Source organism: Ziziphus jujuba, chromosome 2, assembly GCF_031755915.1.
Source record: "Ziziphus jujuba cultivar Dongzao chromosome 2, ASM3175591v1".
Classification (NCBI taxonomy): Eukaryota; Viridiplantae; Streptophyta; class Magnoliopsida; order Rosales; family Rhamnaceae; genus Ziziphus; species Ziziphus jujuba.
The window spans coordinates 20,327,626-20,347,719 of NC_083380.1; the positions used below are offsets into that span (position 1 = coordinate 20,327,626).

Consider the following 20,094-nt stretch of genomic DNA (forward strand, 5'->3'; position numbering starts at 1 on the left):
TTCTATCAAGAGCATCAAGTACTACATTAGACTTATAGAGATGCTAGTCATTAGTATAATCATAATCTTTAAATAACTTTATCCATATCGTCCATTCAAATTCAACTCTCTTTGCGTGAAAATATGCTTAAGCCTTTTATGATTAATGAAAATTGACAAGTAGTTCCATAAAGATATTGTCTTCATATCTTCAATGGAAGCACCATGACAGCAAGCTCTAAATTATATGTAGGATAATTCAAATCATGCTTCTTGAGCTGCCTACAAACATAAGTAGTCAGCTTATCATGTTGTATTAGCATATATCCTAAACCTTGTCGTGAGACATCACTATATACCTCAAAAGCTTCATTACCTTTAGAAAGTGCTACGACATGTGTCTAAGTCAATCTTTGCTTAAGCTCTTGGAAACTTTGCTTATAGTTGTCAACCTAACACATAATTGACTCCTTTCCTAGTTAACTGATAAAGAGATGCAGCTATCTTGGAGAAATCTTTGACAAAATGACAGTAATAATTTGCCAAGCCAAGGAAATTTCATACCTTATTTACACTAGTAGGGTATTTCCAATTTGACACTGCTTCAACCTTTTAAGGGTCCATATATATATATATATATGCTTTATGTCGAAATAATATGTTCAAGGAAATTTATTCTATCCAACTAAAACTTACACTTGTTAAATTTGGCTTACAACTGATGTTTTTTCAAGGTTTACAAAAACATATTCAAATGCTTTTCATACACTTCCTTGCTAGGAAATACACAAAATATAATTGATGAAAACAACGATAAATCGATCAAAGAATGGATGAAATACCCTGCTCATGAGGTCCATAAAAGCTGTAGATGTATTAGTCAAACCAAAGGACATCACCAAGAACTTATAATGACCATACTAAGTCATAAAAGTAATTTTAAGTTTTAATTCTTAATTGATGATAACTCAATCTCAAGTCAATCTTGGTAAATACCTTAGCACCTTGGAGTTGATCAAATAAATCATTAATGGATGGTAAATAATACTAATTAGCTTCATTTAATTGCCGATGATCAGTACACAATCTTATTAAAAAACCATCATTTTACTTCATAAATAAAACTGGTGTGTCCTAAATGAAACACTAGGTCTCATAGTCTTTATCCCCTAACTTCTATAATTGAACTTTCAACATTTTCAACTTAGTTGGGGTTATTCTATAGGGAGGAAAGGATATAAAATTTATGTTAGGAACCATATCAATAGTAAAATCTCTCTCTTTTTTTGGAGGCTAATATAGAAGATCATCAAAAACCATATATCCACTAACTTTTGTAATTGAGCTTTTAACTTTATCAACTCAGTTGAGGTTATTATATAGGGAGGTAATGATATAGGATCAATGAGAATACATGCATCAAATTTATGTCTAGCTCTAGGATCAATGAAAATATGTGTGTCAATGCTAATAATTGGTACCATACTTGTAACCACATCTGAAGTAGCTTAAGCTTCTTAGTGTATCATGCCAAAAACCCTTACTTAGTTCGGTGGTCATCCGTTTTAACCACTACCTCTGGCCATAGGTGTTGACTATGCTTCATTAGTAGATGAGAGCCACTAGTATGTCCTACTTCCGTATCTTGTCTCTTAACACCATTAACCTGCTGAGATTAAGAACTAGATCTTGAATCCCCAATACCATTATGTGTGAAGTAAGGACACTCTCTCTTAAAATGACCACTATGTTGACAATGGTAGCAACTCCATTCTTCTAGCAAGTCTCAAGGTGGAACATACCACAAGAGCTAAAAAGAACATGATATCTATCTCCAAATCATCTACCTTATCGATAGCTAAATTGTCCGGACTGATGCCATTACCCAATGACTGTTAGCTAGTATTATGACTGCGTGTATCTCCCTCGAATTCTACTACCACTTGTACCATGACTACCTCAAAATTCACTATCGCCATGCAATTTTAAATTGTAATTGCCCATTTTGGATGATCCTGTATTAGAAGTGTCTGAAGATGTACCGTTATAAGATCGACATTGGGGTTTTCATATGATAGTCTATCCCTCAAACTATAAGATTACTTTTCGAAGAGACTAATAAGTAAAATGATGAGCTTTTGAGACAACCAATGCTATATGCTTATTTAAATTATTCAAGAATCTTTGTTTTTTGGAGGAGTCATTAGGAATCATGAAACGACCAAACTATCATAGTTCTCTAAATTTCTGCTTATACTCTGCAATATACATGCTTCTTTAAGTTAACTTCTCAAACTCTAATCTTTTTAGTTCTCTATAAGTTGGAGGGCAAAATTTTGTATTGAAAGCATCCTTAAATAGTTCCAAATTATACGTTTATAATGTTCTCTCATTAACTTACCAAGAACATCATTTCTAGTAAAAAAAGTTGCAATCCTAACTTTGTCATCGTTAAGACATTGTATACCTTCATTTAAAATATTTTCGATCTTAGCTAATCAGGACAAGGTTGCTATAGGATCTTGTAGTACATATTAAATATGGTATGTATTTATATAAAACAACTATTTTTAATTAAACTGAGAAATACTATCTATTCTTTATTAGTATTTTTGTTTCCAAAATTTTTAAAATACATGTAAAATTGAGATGTTTTCTAAATTTTTCTATATTTTGAAGAATGTTTTCAACTTTTTTTTTCATCTTATATTTTAAAAAATAGCTACCAAATGCATTTTTGATGATCTCCCAGTTTATAAAATAAAAAATTGTCTTGTAAAACGGTAAAATACATGCCCTTATGTTTTTAAAAAAACTATCAACAATAATATATTAATGTATATGCTATTAGATGTATGGGGTATTAAAATAATCCACATGCTAAAACTAATTTTGGACTTCTTTTTGAAAAATTTCAAATTACAATTTATTTTTTATTTTTTATTTTGATAAATTAGAGGGAAGGTTTCGGCCCCAAATATTGATTCAAGATATTGGAGTTATTACCTGTGCTCATTGCCAAAACGAAGATAAATTACTTTATTTTTGAATATTGAGAATAATACAATCCACATTTAATATATTGAGAAGATTTTCACACTTTCTAATAGCATCTTTTTTTTTTTTTTTTTTGATAAATACTAGCCGTCGTGTTGATAAGGTGGATACTTAAAAATCATTCAAATTAGAATAATTGGAGTTTAACTGACTTCTTATTCTTAATTTTATGTGTTGGGTTGAAAATATTGGTTTTTTTTTTTTCTTTAAATGTTGGTAGTTAATTTTGATGATAATGCAAAGAGAAAGAAAGTTGTATTTGTATTCCAAATGATTTTATGGAAACATTTTTTTTTTTAAATGTAAGAATTGAATTTGATGTGTATTTAAAAACTCAACTTGTGAAACTGGTGACATTCTTATTATTATTATTATTATTATTACATCGATCAAGAAACTGCATCACATTATTCAATAATTAAAAATAATCTTCTCCTTTAGTATACTTCTTTAGAAAATAATTTTCTAAAATATTTATTTGGTGGGCCAAGGAACACAAATTTTTTTTTTTTTAAATCATAAAAGAACACAAACTAGAGCGAAGAGAATTATTAATCGGGATTGCCAAATCATTAAAAAATATTAATCGGGATTGCTGAAAACTTAAAAAATGCACAAAAAGTAAATCATTGAGTTCCGTGAACCATTATGCCGTTCTCAGACAGAGTAAACGGCGAGCAATAGCATTAGCCGCCCACATCACTCGTCCGTCAACATCTTAACTCCGTCATCCCCAGCCGCAACGTCGTTAACCAAACGGCGTTTTCACCTAACGGAAAACAACGACTTAAAAAAGAATTAAAAAAATAAAAAAAATAAAAAATAAAAAAAACAGAAAGAAAGCAAAAGAAAGCCAGCAAGCCAGCAAGCAAGCAAGCAAAGAAGAAACTGTATAAAAGATATTCAACTAAAGAAACTCACACGCACAGAGAGAGAGACAGAGAGAGAGAGAGAGAGATAGAGAGAGTCCGACCTCAAGCCCCGACTATCGCCGCACTGTTCGTTTCCAGAGAAAATAATTTAAAAAAGAATGAGAGAGAGATAAAAAGAGGAAAAAAGCAGAGATTTTTATGGTTGGAATTGGAAGCTCTGAATTCAAAGCATTTTATAATCACGAATTTGAATTCTGTTTGGCTTGGTGAAGCAGAAGAGTGCTGAAACTGCACGTAGATTGCTGTTTTCATTTCTGGGATTAGAGGTATGCTTATATGCATGTCCATGTATACATATACATATATGTATTTTTTTACATCAAAATTCAGAATTTCGGAACTTCTCACTCGGATCTCTTTTTTGTATCTTGTTTTGTAGGATGATTGTTTGTGAAATTATTCTTTGATTTTGAATTGTGGAAAGTTAGTTGTTCTGCATATCTGCTTGATGATTTTGGTTCTGGCGGTCTAGTTAATTTTTTTTTTTTAAATTTTTTATCACGATTGTAGATTCGCCGAATTCAAAGTTGTAGCGAGTGTTCAGAATTTTCCACGGCTGAATTGTTGGTAAAAGTATTTTCTTTGGCAAATCGGCGCCGGAATTTTCCCGAGAAAATTTTAAACACTTTTCCAGTGTTTCCTTTTGGAATCAAAGCTTGCGTTGCTCGAGACATCGATAATAGAAAGAGAAAGTGAATGCGCCTCCGATCTTCTTTCGGAGGCATAAATCTCCTTCCAAACTACTCAGCTTTTCTGTACGAGACAGATCTACGAAGCTCTCCAAAGAATTCCAGTCTCCGACCCCCACAATTTACTCTCAAGCTCTAAGTTCCCATTAAAATTCAACGCTCTCAGAGTCGTTAGAACGAAGAATCACAGAAACCAGTCAGAATTTTGTTTCCGGCGGATATTATTTCCGAAATCTGGTAGATAAAGAACAACAAAAATTCACAGAAAAATAGCATCTGAGTGTTTATGGAGCTTCCTCAACCCCGTCCCTATGAAACCGAAGGTATTTTACGGAACCAGATTTTTTTTTTTTTTTTTTTTCAGTTTCTGTTTCTGTTTTCTATTTGCTTTGTTTCATTTAGAAAACAGTATCAGATTATTATTATTATTATTTTTTTCAGATTCATATTTATATTTATTATTATTCTTATTATTATTATTTTGTTTTTTGCTTTTGTTTTTTGTCTAACTGCGATGTCAAAGTTTTCCCACAGGAAGAAAACCGACGCATGACTTTCTGTCACTGTACAGTCATTCAACTGCCCAACAAGATCCAAGAACACCTTCTCAAGGTATTCTTCTTCTTCTTCTTCTTTCTCTTTTTTATATTTTTCGAAATTTAAAAAAAAAAAATTATATCTCTTTTTAATATTTTTCGAAATCAAAAAAGAAAGAGAAAAAATATAATTGGTGATCAAAAAAATGATTTTAAGTTTTTTTTTTTTTTTTTGGTTTGATATTTTGTGGTTTTTTTAAAATATGATCTAAGCCAATTAGTGAGTGTGAGAGAAATATCTGATATATCTTGGTTAATTGCCTCCATCACGATTAAGGACGCACGTGACGGGAATTGAATCATGGATCTGGGCCATGAGTCTTTAAATAGGTTAGCCAAATCCGAAAAGGAAAGGGCTAGCAGTTAGCAATCAGCACCATCAGATTGGCATGGGGTGTTTGAATGGGTCCCATTAGAGGGGTGTTAGTCGTGATTTGACGTATCACACTCAAGACCCTATGCAGGTGCATGGTATTCTGAATTGTAAAAGCGTCCTCATAAAGACGCACGCCCGTGTCATTCACTCTCAGAAAATTTACTATTTAGACATGGGCTCCTTCGTAGTAATTATGAAAACTTTTTATTTTATTTTATTTTTTACTTTCATAGTTTTCTCCTGGGCAACCAAAGATGAAAAATTTGGATCTGTTACAACTGAATTTTTTTTATCTTTTTTATTTTTTAATTTTTATTTTTTTTGGGAGTGCTTGATCTTTTGAGCATTGTGTTGCACTTGTTAAAGCGGTGAATTTTAGTTTGTCAAACTTTGCTGCCCTAAATAATTTTAAAATATTTCGTTTCTCTCATAATTTTGCAATTACTTCGTCTCCAAATAACTTTTGAATTCTGATATATTTTTCTTCTTTAAGTTTCAAATTGTCATTCAACTTTCTTTACTTTCTCCAAACAATTTTCCCAAGTTCAAGACCACTACTGGTTACAGGTCACGGCTTTCATAACTCCCCTTAGGTTGTAGTTTTCTTTTCGAAGAAGTAGGCTAATTAATCGACGTTGCAATAAGTTGGAAAGTGGAAGAGTTAAACTGATTACCATTAAAAAAAATTTTAAAAAATGAAAAAAACTGATATAAAAAAAAAATAAAAAACAAAAATGGGTCCTTAAAGAAAAAAAAAAAAAAATGATACCTAGAACTTTTTTTTTTTTTTGGGTAAATAGATGTGCTATTTTGTTGTTTACAATATATTAGCTAGTTTATTTGATTGTAGTCATGCCACTTTCAAAATATTTGCTAGGTCTAGACGTTTTGTTGGATCACTGCTATAACCAAATATGACTTTTCTTTCTTTCTTTCATGTCTGAAACAGGAGGAGGTTATCTCAAAACTCAAGATTTTCTACAACCACTTGAACGCATAGGAAAAGGTGCCTGTGCTAAAGAAGAAGCTGCTTCTGTTGAGATATCAACAGCTGAAAAGCCACCACCTCCAGCAGCACCTCCTTCCTTTGCGCACCTTCTCCCCGGTGGGATTGGGACTTACAGTATAAGTCACATTTCCTATTTCAATCAAAAGGTTCCGAAGCCGGAGGCCGGGAATGTATTTACAGTCGCTCAAACAAGTAGTAATGACAGAAATGATGGAAACTCAAACTGCAGTTCTTATTCCGGAAGTGGATTCACTTTGTGGGATGAATCTGCGGTGAAAAAGGGAGAGACAGGGAAGGAGAATATGGGAGAAAGACCAGGTGTTGGAGGTAAAAATTTGTGTTTTGATGTATGTGGTTTTTTTATTTTTCATTTTGAGTCATCCATATGTGTGCATGGCCACCAAAAAAGTTCATTTAGCATGCACTCAATGCACAATAATGCAGATTCCCAATATCCGAACCTTCACATAAATGAAGACAAATGCCTCTGTACTTACGAAAATTGACATTTTTCTTGGCTTGTTTAGCACGTGCAAGCTACTAATATGAATTATGATAATCTCCTGGCATTCATGGATAACAGGTTCACTTCCATCTATACTTGTTTTGCGTTTAAAAGTGGACCTTGTTAACATAGTGGCTAGCGACAGATGTTAAAGACATGTAATGTCTTGTCCATTAGCTTGGAGAGTTCGTTTCAAAAGAAAAAAAGTTGGGGTATTGGTTTGGTCAACTTGACCATGCAGCTCCACGTCAGTTGCAGCCTTGTAGTGTACCTCTTGGCCCATCTGGAAAATAATTGCTAGAGTTTTACCATTTTCTACTAACTTTATAAATTCTAAAGTTTTGAGATATGCGAATATAACAGGGTGAGTAGTCATGGAAATTAGTTGCGCAATATAGGACTACATAGGTGCCGGTCGAGCAAAAGGAAGAAACAACAGAGGAATAACAAGATATGTGGAGTGCTTACTATGAACAAATTTTCTTTGATATTCACCCAATACCACTTTGCTTAGGATTCACTTGTACTTATGTTTGGGTATTTTTAGAAGAGCTGTTCTTAACTGGGAATTACTTGGGAGAAGATTAAAAGTTAGTTGTCATAGTAGCGAAATGCCTACAGGCTATCTTATTTTACTTCTGGCTACTTAACACTGAATGATTATTGTGTGGTCCTATATAAAATCAAAAATGGTATTTCTGTTCTCCTTCCTTTGTAGAGAGTCATAAAGAACTACGTACTTTTTTTAGCATTTACAATAATTTTTCCCTCATCACCCCGGTCTTTTAAATCATAATTTATCAATTGAATATCACTGGATAAATGATTGTTTAGGAGTGCTGGTATTAAGAACTTGCTAACCCGACTTAAAATACGGGCCTTGTTTCTGGGCCGAATTCGGCCCGTTCTGTCGGATGCAAACGTTTGCATTTGCAGAAGAGGGAAGATAATCTGTCGTGAACTCATGAATGCTGCTTTCTGACAGAGCCAGCGGCGAGAGTCGGACAATGGGCGTCGTCAGAACGGCCGTCAGTGTCATCTTCCAGCAACCATCGCAAGAGCTTTGGCTCTTTCTCTTCATCCCAGTTAGTCATTTTTGTCCTTCCACGCACCACTATATTATTAGTTTTGTTTTCGTAATTTTTGTGGTATCTTCCACTAGTCTCGTTTAGCTGAGAATCCGATTTGTGGGAATTTCCATAGGCAATCGCTACAGAGGAATCAAAGCTTCATGGAGATGATAAAGTCCGCAAAGGGTAGCAACCAGGAAGACGAACTTGACGAAGAGGAAGAGCTTGTTCTGAAGAAAGAGCTTTCAACAACTACCCACAAAGGTATGCCTTGTGCTTAGATAATTTTAGGTCGTTCATGATGTCTTCCTGTGTGTTCAATGCATCATAAATTATTGGAATTCTTTAAAGGTTTGGTTTTTTGTCATTATATTTTATTGCTTAGATGAAGGATGATTGTTTAGGCAGCTAATGGAAATGTTGGAACTCTGTTAGTTTGTTGAATAAGACTTTTATTTTTGTCTTTTTCATTTAACTTTTGTTTCTGCTTCCTAATTGATTTAATAATTTCTGAAGTTTCGAAGAGTTTAATAAGAGAGTATATTTTTTTCAGGCGAACTTAGGGTAAAAATTGATGGTAAGAACTCTGACCAGAAGGCTAACACGCCGCGGTCTAAGCATTCTGCAACAGAGCAGCGTAGAAGAAGCAAGATAAATGACCGGCAAGTTTATAATTTTTTGTCAATGCTGAATATACTTTACTCCTTTTTTTTTTTCTTTTCAGTGACCTCTCTTGTAGGTTTTGGGTTATTTATACTAATTCCGTCTTCAAACATTAAATGGCATAATTAATCGATATGTTTTATTCTACGTTGTTTTAACTAGTGAATTGGGGTTTGGGATGTGCTAGAAATATCTACATTTTTTAACTTTGATTTTTCATACATATGTTATATGAATGTGGTTTGAGAACTTTTATTGGGATGGGAGGACAGTGTGGTAAATGATTCTATAAGTACCTATATATAGTAAGCTTGTTGCTTTTGTTGATTTTGAGAGATTACAGGTAATCGAAAAATTTGTTGAACCTCTAAATTTAATCGAGTCTATACAATGAAGTAATCCATTTTTCCTTGAAAAGTTGAATATATAAATACACGCATATGTGGAGTGATACCCAAGACTTTTTATGGTCCATTTTTTCCCTTGCTTGTTGAAATTAATACATTATTACTTCAGAAAATTGTTGCCAACATCACTAAATTTGATTTGAAAGTTAATACAGATTTCAGATGCTGAGAGAACTGATTCCTCATAGTGACCAGAAGAGAGATAAGGCGTCATTCTTGTTAGAGGTACACATTGATATATATATATATATATATAGATATGTATATATTTCTTTTCTGGCTTTCAATTCAAATTGTTGAACGTTGAGATTCTTTTTTTCCAAATATTTTTGCAGGTTATCGAGTACATTCAGTTTTTACAGGAGAAAGCACATAAATATGAGGGGTCATATCAAGGGTGGAACAATGAATCAACAAAACTAACGCCTTGGGTAAATCCTTTACTTGGGTTGACAATCTATATTCTTTTGCGATTTGGAAACATTGGCATTTATTATTTATTTACTCCTAGTCTATTATGTACATTTTTGCATACATGTTTGTATATAGTATTAATATTTCCTCTCCCTTTTTCTCAAAACAGAGGAGCAATTACAGGCTTGGGGAAAGTTTTGATCAATCTCGAGGCATCAAGGGTGGGTCTGATCCTGCAGTAGTGTTCGCCACAAAGTTTGATGAGAAAAATATCTGTGTTTCTCCAACAATACCTGGGGGTGCACAAAATCCAGTAGAATCTGATACAAGTACTGTCACTACCTTCAAAGCATTGGATCACCACAGTAGCATGACAAATAAGGCAATGCCCTTCCCTATGTTACTGCAGCAAAATTTATTCCCACCTGTCAGGAGTGGAGGTGCAGTACCTCAAGTTCATCCTAGATTGGCGTCTGATGTGGAAAATATATCATCTCAGCCTCAATCCCAGTTGTGTCAGACAAGATCATGCACTACTATGGATGGTGCAGTTGCTAATGATAAGCTAAAAGAACAGGAGCTAACTATTGAAGGTGGTACTATTAACATCTCAAGTGCATATTCTCAAGGGTTAGTATTTCTTTTATTTGCAGTGTTGCTTCATTTATACTAGGAAAAACAAAAATACAATGGAAAAACGTGAGGTAAAGATATGAGTTTTAAGAATTTTATTTTTCCCACAATTTGATGAGGAAAACAAAAATAGTGAGTTTTGGGCTGTCATGCCTGCTTGGACCTGGCATAAATGAGCAACTGCTGGGGTGAATTTTTATTGACAATAGCACCTTTCTTCTTCTCCACATATAAATTCACACAGTTCTTACTTTTCTTCTCAACCATTACCGAGTTGTCATCCATCTGACTGTTTCTGATTTGGTGTTGAGCTCCAACGCCCTCTGGTAATTTTCAATCATATTTTGTATGAATGTCTGAATGGTTCATTGGAATCTGCTTCAACTATTCTAGGAATGGTGTACTATAGATTACTTTCTCTAAATTTTTCATTCTTTTCTTCAATTTTAAGTCTCTTCTCTCAAAGCTGTATCCAAGTATTCAAATTCAATTGATAATGCCCATCCAACTATCAAGCTGACTTTTCTCTCTGGTGTGGGAGTGAAAGAGGAACTTAAATTTGTTTCTGACTGGAGAGAGAAAAGAAAGAAAATAAAATGCAAAAACTAGCTAGAAACTCATATGATTGCAAGATACTAGATCCTAATTAGAATTTTATTTATTATGATTTTTACTAATGTAATATATTAATTATTTATTGTTTCCTCCTGTGTTTCTTTGAAACACCAAACATATCTACAATTTTACTTTTCCTTTCTATTTTCCTTCTACTTTTATTTTTCCACCTCTTTCTTTGAATCAATAGCCTAAGGGAAATGATAGGAGATAAAATTTACATAACCAACTCATTCTAACCTGTTAAATTTGTTAATAACATGTGCACATTACGATATTTTATTTAATCTTCTGCTTGTAGCATATTCCTAGTCTTTGTTTGGCTGCTTGCTGCTCAAGCATGATTATTAGTTCTCTTTCATATTCATTTGTGGATTATTTGATTTTTCTACAAATCATTTTGTTACTCCATATTCATATAAAGCATTAAAACTAAGCTTTGAACCAATTGAGCAATAGTGTCATTGTTGATTTCTTTGACTTTAGCATCTTTAATTTTCTGGTGTTCTCTACCAACTTCTACTCTGAACGTGTGTAAATTGTGATCTTGTATGTATTGGTCATTTCTAGCGGATAAAACTTTTCTACAATCTCAAAATTCGTTTGAAACTGAAAGTACGTACACGAGTCCGTAACATAAAGATAATTTTGGAATTGAGCAGGTTGTTAAATACTTTGACACAAGCACTGCACAATTCTGGTGTGGATTTGTCACAGGCCAGCATCTCAGTGCAAATTGAGCTTGGGAAGCGAGCAAGTAGTAAAACGGTTGTGGCAACATCCACTATTAAGGTATGTTAATGATATGTCGCATTATTCCATTGATGGTTTGGTTCTTCCTCCATTTCCTCTAGTTTTCTGCAGTTTCTTTCAAATAATAGCCAGGGAAGATATTCTCAATATATACATATTCTATGATGCTCTATCACCGCACTTTTAAAGTAGAAGTTTTTGAGTAATCTTGGAAAGTTCAATAATTGAGATTGACTAAAAAATATTGAGTTTTCCAGAGAGGACATTGTGCATGAAAGTAGACATTAACACATATATTGTATTTCCATCTTGTATGGACATATCTAAAATTCCTTTCATTCTGCCATAGGATAATGATATTCCTTCGAGCAACCAAGGGAAAAGGCATTCTGGAGTTGAAAATGGTGAAGATTCTCACCAGTCCCTAAAGAAGCTCAAGACAGGCAAAAACTAATATGACAAGTTCGGTTGTCTTACTTAATAAACTATATTTAATTCATTTTTTGGTGGAGGCCCCTGGGGGGTTTATTCATGTCTTTTGCTGGTCCATAAGCTCACCCGGTTGAGACAGAGATTGAGTGTACATTTAGTGTCTCAGTTAGTATGTTGAAATATCTAGAAATCTCTCAACAAAGTATTGTATTGTTTTTGTTTTGGTTTTGACAACATCATAGAGGCTTCCATACTGATGCTTAGAAGCTGCTTTTTGAGTTCAAGCTTCAATTCATGTAAAGTTCTTTCGAACCATTATTAATTTCCTTTATTTTTATTCCCATGGAATAAGATATCTACCATGGGAAGACAACACGAGTGCTTGTTTGGTTTCATTTTTTTTTTTTTTTTTTTTTTTAGTTCTTTTATAAATTAAAGGGTAACCCATAAAGTATTTGACACTCATGAATAATCTTTTCAAACTATTAAAATGCACAAGACCCCTTAACTATGGTTATGCATAAACACATTTGACACGAGTGTATGTACGTTTGAATAACAACTTAGCGAACAAGGAGTGCTCTACTTATTGAGGGGCGGGGGGTGGGGGTGGGGGTGGGTGGAAGGTTGCTCTAAGTTGTAGATTATTGGTCTTCTATTCCATGGGTAGCTTTGGAAATAAAAACTCTTTTAATTGGAGAAGATTGGGCAGTCGAGGCTTATAAAGATGGAAATATCTATGAATCTAATTTCCAACAGAAAAAGGGTACTTCTATCCAAAAAAAAAACAAACAGAAGAAGGGTACTCAATTTGGAGTTTTCTAAGAGCGATTGGCGATTTATTGAAGGAATGTCAATATGCACGTGAACAATTATTTCGCACGTGAACAACTCAAGAGGCTTCAAAACAGCTAAAGCTTTGGTTTTTCGTGCCTTCTTTTATTACTATTTAAGTTAATGTGTCTTTATTGTAGTATATAGTTAAGTCTGTCAAAAGTAAATATGATTTTTCATTTACATTTCTGGCAAAATTGTAGTCTTTAATTTACCTATGGATGGAAGGTTGTTTCATCTCCTCTTCAAGGATTTTATATGTAAGTAATGGTAGCTTTTGACAATTTATCCATCATCTCCTCTTCAAGGATTTTATATATAAGTAATGGTAGCTTTTGACAATTTATATGAGAATGTAAATCTTTTGGTTTTGCTAGTTGAAGAATGAGTTCCTAATAACTTTTTATCTTTATGGTGTATTTTATAGAGTGAAAATTGTTCTTTTTTACTTTATCTCTTGGGTAGACTTTTTAGAGTGGCTAATTCAATTCTTGTTTTTTCGGTTCTCTTTTATTTGATGTTATATCTTATTTCCGCACATTATCTGAAAATGTGGCATTCAATTCAACCCAAGAGGCTTCAAAACAGTTAAAGCTTTGGTTTTCTGTGCCTTCTTTTATGACAATTAAGTTTTATGTGTTTATTGTAATATAGTTAAGTTTGTGTCAAAAGTAAATGTGATCTTTCATTTACATTTCTAGTTAAATTGTAGTCTTTAATTTACCTATGGATGGAAGGTTGTTCCATCTGTTTTCTTCAAGGATTTTATATATAAGTAATCGTAGCTTTTAACAATTTATATGAAAATGTAAACCTTTTGGATTTGCTAGTTGAAGAATGAGTTCTTCATTCTAATTTTTTATCTTTCTGGTGGATTTTATAGAATGACAAATTGTTTTATTTTACTTTATCTCCCGCATGGATTTTTTAGAGTGGCGAATTCTATTCTTGTGTTCTTGCTTCTCTTTTATTTTATGTTATGTCTTATTTCTGCACATTATCCGATTTTAAATAGATATCTTTGAGCTGATGTGGCATTCAATTCACTTAGAGATATATAAGCATCATAGCCTTGTCTTGTATTACACATCGGTTATGAGAAGCATTTGAAGTGTTAAAATTTCTTTAATCCATTCTATATAACCCGAAAGCCATATGTGTAAAAATAGATTGGTGTGCTCTTCGGGGAGAGATAGAAAACAGAGAGGAGTTCGAGAGCATTTCGAAGGTCTTTGAGATAGACCGAGTGTGTGCTGTTCTTGCTGTAAGAACAAAGGGTGTGTGAGAAATACTTGTAGTCTTTTTTGATCAAAAATATCTGAACTCTCCTTTGCTGACTGGTGGATGTAGGTTATTATTTTGATGATTGAACCACGTTATATCTTCTGTTCTCTGTCTCTCTTTTTCATATTTGGTCTTCTAGTATAGTTGCATTTATTTTCTGATATATTTGTTGGTACAAGCTGCTGATTTACTTTGATGTTTGGCTGTTCATCATTCTTGATCTATTGGCAGTAACATTGGTAGCATTGATTTCATATCTGATCAGTTTTTTATCCTCAATATGTGTTTGCTTGTCTCAAGTGGTTCAAGGGTTTTGGATATATATATATATATATATATATTGCTGGTTGGTGAAGTCGATTGGCTCTATCGTTTGTGTATGTTGCTGATCTGGTGTTAAATCACCTTAAGATAGCTTTGATAAGTATCGAAATCCTTCAGATAGTCTTCAACTCCCTCCACAAACAGGTATCAAAGCTTGTGTTTAAGATCCTTTGCTTAAACAAAGCTGAGATATGGGAAGCATGAAGTTTGAGGTGGGTCTCTTTGATGGCATGGGAGATTTTGGATCTTGGATTTAGAAGGTGAAGGCTTTGTTGGTGCAACAAAAGCTTCACAAGACTTTTGATGATCTTGAAACACTTCTAGAGTCCATGACAGATGAGTAAAAGGCAAAACTACAAGAATCAGCTTATTCAATTAAGATTCTTTATCTGGCTAATAACATGCTAACACAGACAGATGGAGAACAAACTACACTCAAGGTATGGAAGAAACTTAAAGAACTTTATTTAACCAAATCTTTGATGAATAAGATTTTGCTTAAAGAAAAATTCTTTGGATTTAAGATGGATACAACAAAGAATTTAAAGCAAAACCTGGATGATTTTAGGAAAATTGCCATTACCTTGGCTTTGATTGATGATGTGAATATTGGTGATTAGATTCAGGCAAACATCTTAGATCTACCATAAAGTTTAGTAGAACTACAAGAACTCCTAATGAAATGACTGCAACATTTTGTTCTTGGGAGTTGGAGGCAACATCAAAATCAAAAGGCAATGGAAGTGGCATGGTGAAAGTCTAAATGTCAGAGGCAAATCAAAAGATAGACAACAAAAAGGCAGAGGTAAATCTCGTTCAAAATCAAGGTTTGGATGCAAAGAAATCAAGTTTAACCATTGTCATAAAGAAGGCCATATTTGAAAGTTTTGTTTTAAGAGAAAATAGAACCAGAATAACTTTGATGACACAAAGGGTGATGCAGCTGTGTTATAAGTTGGCTATGAAAGTGTTGATATACTTTTAGTTGCAACCTCAAACTTAGAAGAGTAGTGGATACTTGATTTGGGCTGCACTTTCCATAGGACTCTTAACAAGAATTATTTTGAAGATTTTAGATCATTCGAGGGAGGTCAGGTCCTTCTTGGAAACAACAAATCATGTAAGGTTCTTGTTTCTGGCATAGTGGGATTTAAGATGCATGATGGAATTGAGAAAGTGCTGAAAAATGTCAGGTACATGTTAGAACCAAGAAGAAATTTAATTTCCCTTGGAACTTTGGATTTTGATGGTTACAATTTCAAAGTATCAGGTAGAGTTTTAAGAGTCGCAAGAGGCTCTTTTGTAGTTTTGAAAGGTATAAAGAAAATGAACTTTATATTTTGCAAGGTAGTATTATGACTAGTGTTTCAGCAGTAACTATTGATATTGATGTTTAGAAAGCTCAAATTTGGCACGAAGGTTGGCACATATTATCAAGAAAGGACTACATGAATTGTGGAAACAGGGCTTGTTGTGTTGAGATAGGTTAAGGAAACTTGAATTTTACAAACATTGTGTATATGACAAAGCGTCAAGACTCAAGTTTAACAAGGTAGTATGCACAACCAATAGCATATTGAATTATGTTTATTCATATTTGTGGGGCCCATCAAGGCGTTAATCTCTTGGTGGAGATAGGTACTTCATGTCAATTTTGGATTAGATTTACATTGTCAAAAGATGAAGCTTTTACAGACTTCAAGCAATGGAAAAAAATAGTAAAGGTTCAAACTGATACAAAATTCATGTATTTGAGAACTGATAATGGTTGGGAATTCATGAAAGAAGAATTTAAACAATTTTTCTTGGAGGAAGGTATTTCAAGACATTCCACAGTGAACTACACCCCCAACATATTGGCCTTACTGAAAGAATGAGCAGAACTCTTTAGAGAAAGCAAGATGCATGTTATCTTATGCAAATGCCCCCCAAAAGTTTGGACTGAAGTAGTTAATACAACTGCCTATCTAGATAACAAGAGTACTTCGGCTCCAATTGGTTTCAAGTCACCAAAGGGGATTTGGAGTGGTGTTGCTTTGAAGTATGATCATTTGATGGTATTTGGATGTGTGGCATATGCACACATAAAACAAGGCAAGCTAGAATCTGGGTCTTTAAAATGCATGTTTGTTCCCTATGTAGAAGGGTTAAAGGCTATAAATTGTGGTATTTCAAATGGGAACAATTCCTAAAGTTTCTTGAGCAGGGATGTAACATTTAGGGAACAAGAAATGTATATGGCAAAGACATATATAGATCTTGAAAATCCATCAACTGAGCAAAATACTATTCAATTGGAGGTGGAGCTTCATAGAAATTCGACTTCAATAAATGAAGCTAGTATGGATGATAATGAGAACATGGCTCATGAAGAATTCACACAAGTACAAGAAGATGAGTTGCAAACTTATTAGTTAGCTAGAGATAAGAAAAGGAGGTAGACCAAAGCACCTATAAGATATGGATTTGCTTATGTAGTTGTCTATGCATTAAAAGTTGCAGAAGATCTCAATTCTAAAAATCTAGATTCATGTTAAAAAGCTTTAAAATTGAAAGATTATGATAAATGAAAGGGTGGAATAGATGAAGAAATGAGTTTTTTGCATAAGAACCAAACAAGGCATTTGGTTTAGGGAGCTAGAGTTCTTGGCTGCAAGTGGGTGTTCACTAAGAAATAAGGCCTTCCTAAAGTGGAACCATCAAGGTTCAAAGCTAGATTGGTGGTTAAAGGGTTCACACATAAGGAAAGAGTTGATTTCCATGAGATTTTCTCACCTATTGTGCGGCATACTTCCATTCAAATCTTGTTGTCAATTGTAGCTCTAAAGGATATTTAGTTGGAACAACTTGAAATCAAAACAACTTTCTTGCATAGGGATCATGAAGAAAAGCTCATGGCATAAGCAGAGTGTTATAAAGTTTATTACTCAGGGAAGTAAATATGTCTACTCAACAAAGATCTAATTTATTTGATGTTGGCTCCAAGGCAACGATACAAGAAGCTTGATAATTTCATGAAAAACTGTGGCTATTCAAGGAATAAATATGATAGCTATGTATATTTCATGAAATTACCAAGTATGATTATATATATATATATATATCTTGCTTTATATAGTTTGTAAGCATAATACTAAAATACATAAATTAAAGGAAATGATGAAAACTGAGTTTGAGATGAAGGATCTTTGTGAAGCCAAGAAGATTTTAGGGATGAATATATTTTAGGATAAGAAGAAACAGGAAATTTTTGTTTCTCAAAAGGAATATATTGGAAAAATACTTAAAAAGTTCAAGATGGATACTTCAAGATCTGTTTCAAATCCATCGATTGCTTATTTCAAATTGTCTGCAAAATAATGTCCAAAAGAGATAGAATGGATGGTTAAGGTTCCATATGCAAATGTTGTATGATGCCTGATGTATCTGATGGTTTGTACAATGCCATACATATCTCATGCAGCTATTAGAGAGTTGTGTAATCCTAGTCTTGTCTACTTGAAAGCACTGAAATGGATCTTTAGATATCTAAGTGGTACTAGAGATGTGAGACTTATGCTTATAAGAAGTAAAAGCAATTTTAAATGTTTGGAGGGATTTTGGATGCTAACTTTAGTGGTGACAGACAAAAGGATGTCACTAACTGGTTATATTTTCATAGGTAATAAATTAGTTAGAAAGCTAAATTACAATCTAGAGTGTCACTTTTGAGTACAAAAGCTAAGTATTACTGATACTAAAGCAACAAAAGAAGTTTTGTGATTAAAAAGGATTGTTAATAAGCTTGGAATTGGCCAAAGTCAAGTCATGGTTAAATGTGACAATCAAAGTGCTATTTTTTGGGAAAATAATCAAACCTTTTCTGAAAGTACCAATCACATTGATGTGAAGTTTCACTTCATCCGTGACATGATAGAGAAGGGTGAAGTGGTTTTGAAGAAGATAGAAGGAAGTAAAATCCAGTTGACATGTTAATCAAGTTTGTCCCAAGTGACAAACTTAGGCTCTATATGAGCCTAACGAGGTGCTGAACAATTGATGAGATGTCTTGGAAAGCAAAGAAAGTAAATGATTGCTAATGAATTTAATGCCGAGGTGGAGATTGTGAGCCGATCTAGCATTCAATTAACTTAGAAATGTGTAAGCATCATAGCCTTGTTTTGTATTATATGTGGGGTTAATGAGAGACATGTGAAGAGTTAAAATTTCTTTAACCCATTTTATACAACCTGAAAGCCATATGTGTAAAACAGATGGGTGTGCTTTTTGAGAGAGAAAACAAAGAGAGGAGTTCGAGAGCATTTTGAAGGTCTTTGAGATAGATCGAGCATGTGTTGTTCTTGTTGTAAGAACAAAGGGTGTGTGAGAAATGCTTGTAATCTTCTCTGATAAATAATATCTAAACTTCACTTTACCGGCCCGTAGATGCAGGTTCATTATTTTGATGATTGAACCATGTTATATCTTGTGTTCTTTATCTCTCTTTTCCATATCTAGCCTTCTGGTATAGTTGCATTTATTTTTTGATATATCTGGTGGTATAAGTTGCTAATTTACTTTGATGTTTGGCGAGTCATCTTTCTTGATTTGTTAGTAGTAAAGTTGGTACCATAGATTTCATATCTGATAAGTTTTTTTATCCTCGATATATATGTTTGCTTGTATCAAATGGTTCAAGTGTTTTGGAAATATATATATATATATATATTGCAGATTGGCAAAGTGATGAGAATCCACCCATGCATGAACAACCGACAACCCGCTGGGGTGCTAACCCGATATAGATGAAGACTGGGCTGATCACTAGGGCTCAAACTAAGAGGTTTAAGGACAACCTTGTTGCCTTTATCCAAGGAGTAATTCATTCTCAAAAAGGTTTGTCCATACCCGAAAAAACAAGGCCTGTTTTAAGCATCAAAGTGCTGGAGGCTGATATGGATCCGGATAGCTGTCATCTGACATCATACATCGGACATGTGACATTGGATATCAGATTTCGGTCGGACATCCATATATCAGACATCCGACATTAGACATAAGACTTTGGACATTAGACATAAGTTAGCTCAGACATTAGGCAGACATAAGTTAGCTGAGACATCAGACATAAGTTCGCTCGGACATCAAGCAGACATAAATTAGCTCGGACATCAGACATAAGTTAGCTTAGTTTTCAAACTAGTTAACTCGTTTCTTAATTTGCATTTGACCTTTTGGTTTTTATTTATTTATTGGTTGGACAAATCAACTTAGAAAATTTATTATTTTATTATTTTCATTGTAAATTAATTAATTCCTAATTCAAAATAAAGGAATTAATTAATACAAATTAGTTTAGAAAAGTAGTGTAAAATTCGGCCAACTTGTTTTCTTTTCTTTTGGTGGCCAATTTTACCTAGTTAATTAGGTTTTTGTTTTGTAACTTTTTAGCCTATTTAAGGGCTTGTTTTATCAATAATATGAAGTACCTTATTCATACAGAAAATTATTTGTGAGATTGAATTCTCTTTACTCTCTTTGAA

At 33.5% G+C, this 20,094-nt stretch overlaps 1 protein-coding gene across 2 annotated transcripts; it reads left to right on the forward strand.

Moving 5' to 3' along the window:
• Nucleotides 1-3,872: 3,872 nt before the first annotated feature.
• Nucleotides 3,873-12,503, forward strand: LOC107419048 (transcription factor BIM1). Of its 2 annotated transcripts, none has more exons than XM_025073611.3 (12): nucleotides 3,873-4,234; nucleotides 4,479-4,980; nucleotides 5,192-5,269; nucleotides 6,579-6,965; nucleotides 8,129-8,228; nucleotides 8,347-8,477; nucleotides 8,767-8,875; nucleotides 9,439-9,508; nucleotides 9,619-9,714; nucleotides 9,867-10,327; nucleotides 10,575-10,656; nucleotides 11,608-11,738. In XM_025073611.3, exons 2-11 carry the CDS (start codon nucleotides 4,944-4,946, stop codon nucleotides 10,627-10,629), a joined length of 1,524 nt encoding a protein of 507 aa, XP_024929379.3. In that variant the 5' UTR covers nucleotides 3,873-4,234; nucleotides 4,479-4,943; the 3' UTR covers nucleotides 10,630-10,656; nucleotides 11,608-11,738. The 2 variants fall into 2 exon arrangements, with proteins under 2 accessions (XP_024929379.3, XP_015883254.3); XM_016027768.4 differs by lacking the exon at nucleotides 10,575-10,656 and adding an exon at nucleotides 12,048-12,503 and having other exon boundaries at nucleotides 3,875-4,234; nucleotides 11,608-11,737.
• Nucleotides 12,504-20,094: the final 7,591 nt, after the last annotated feature.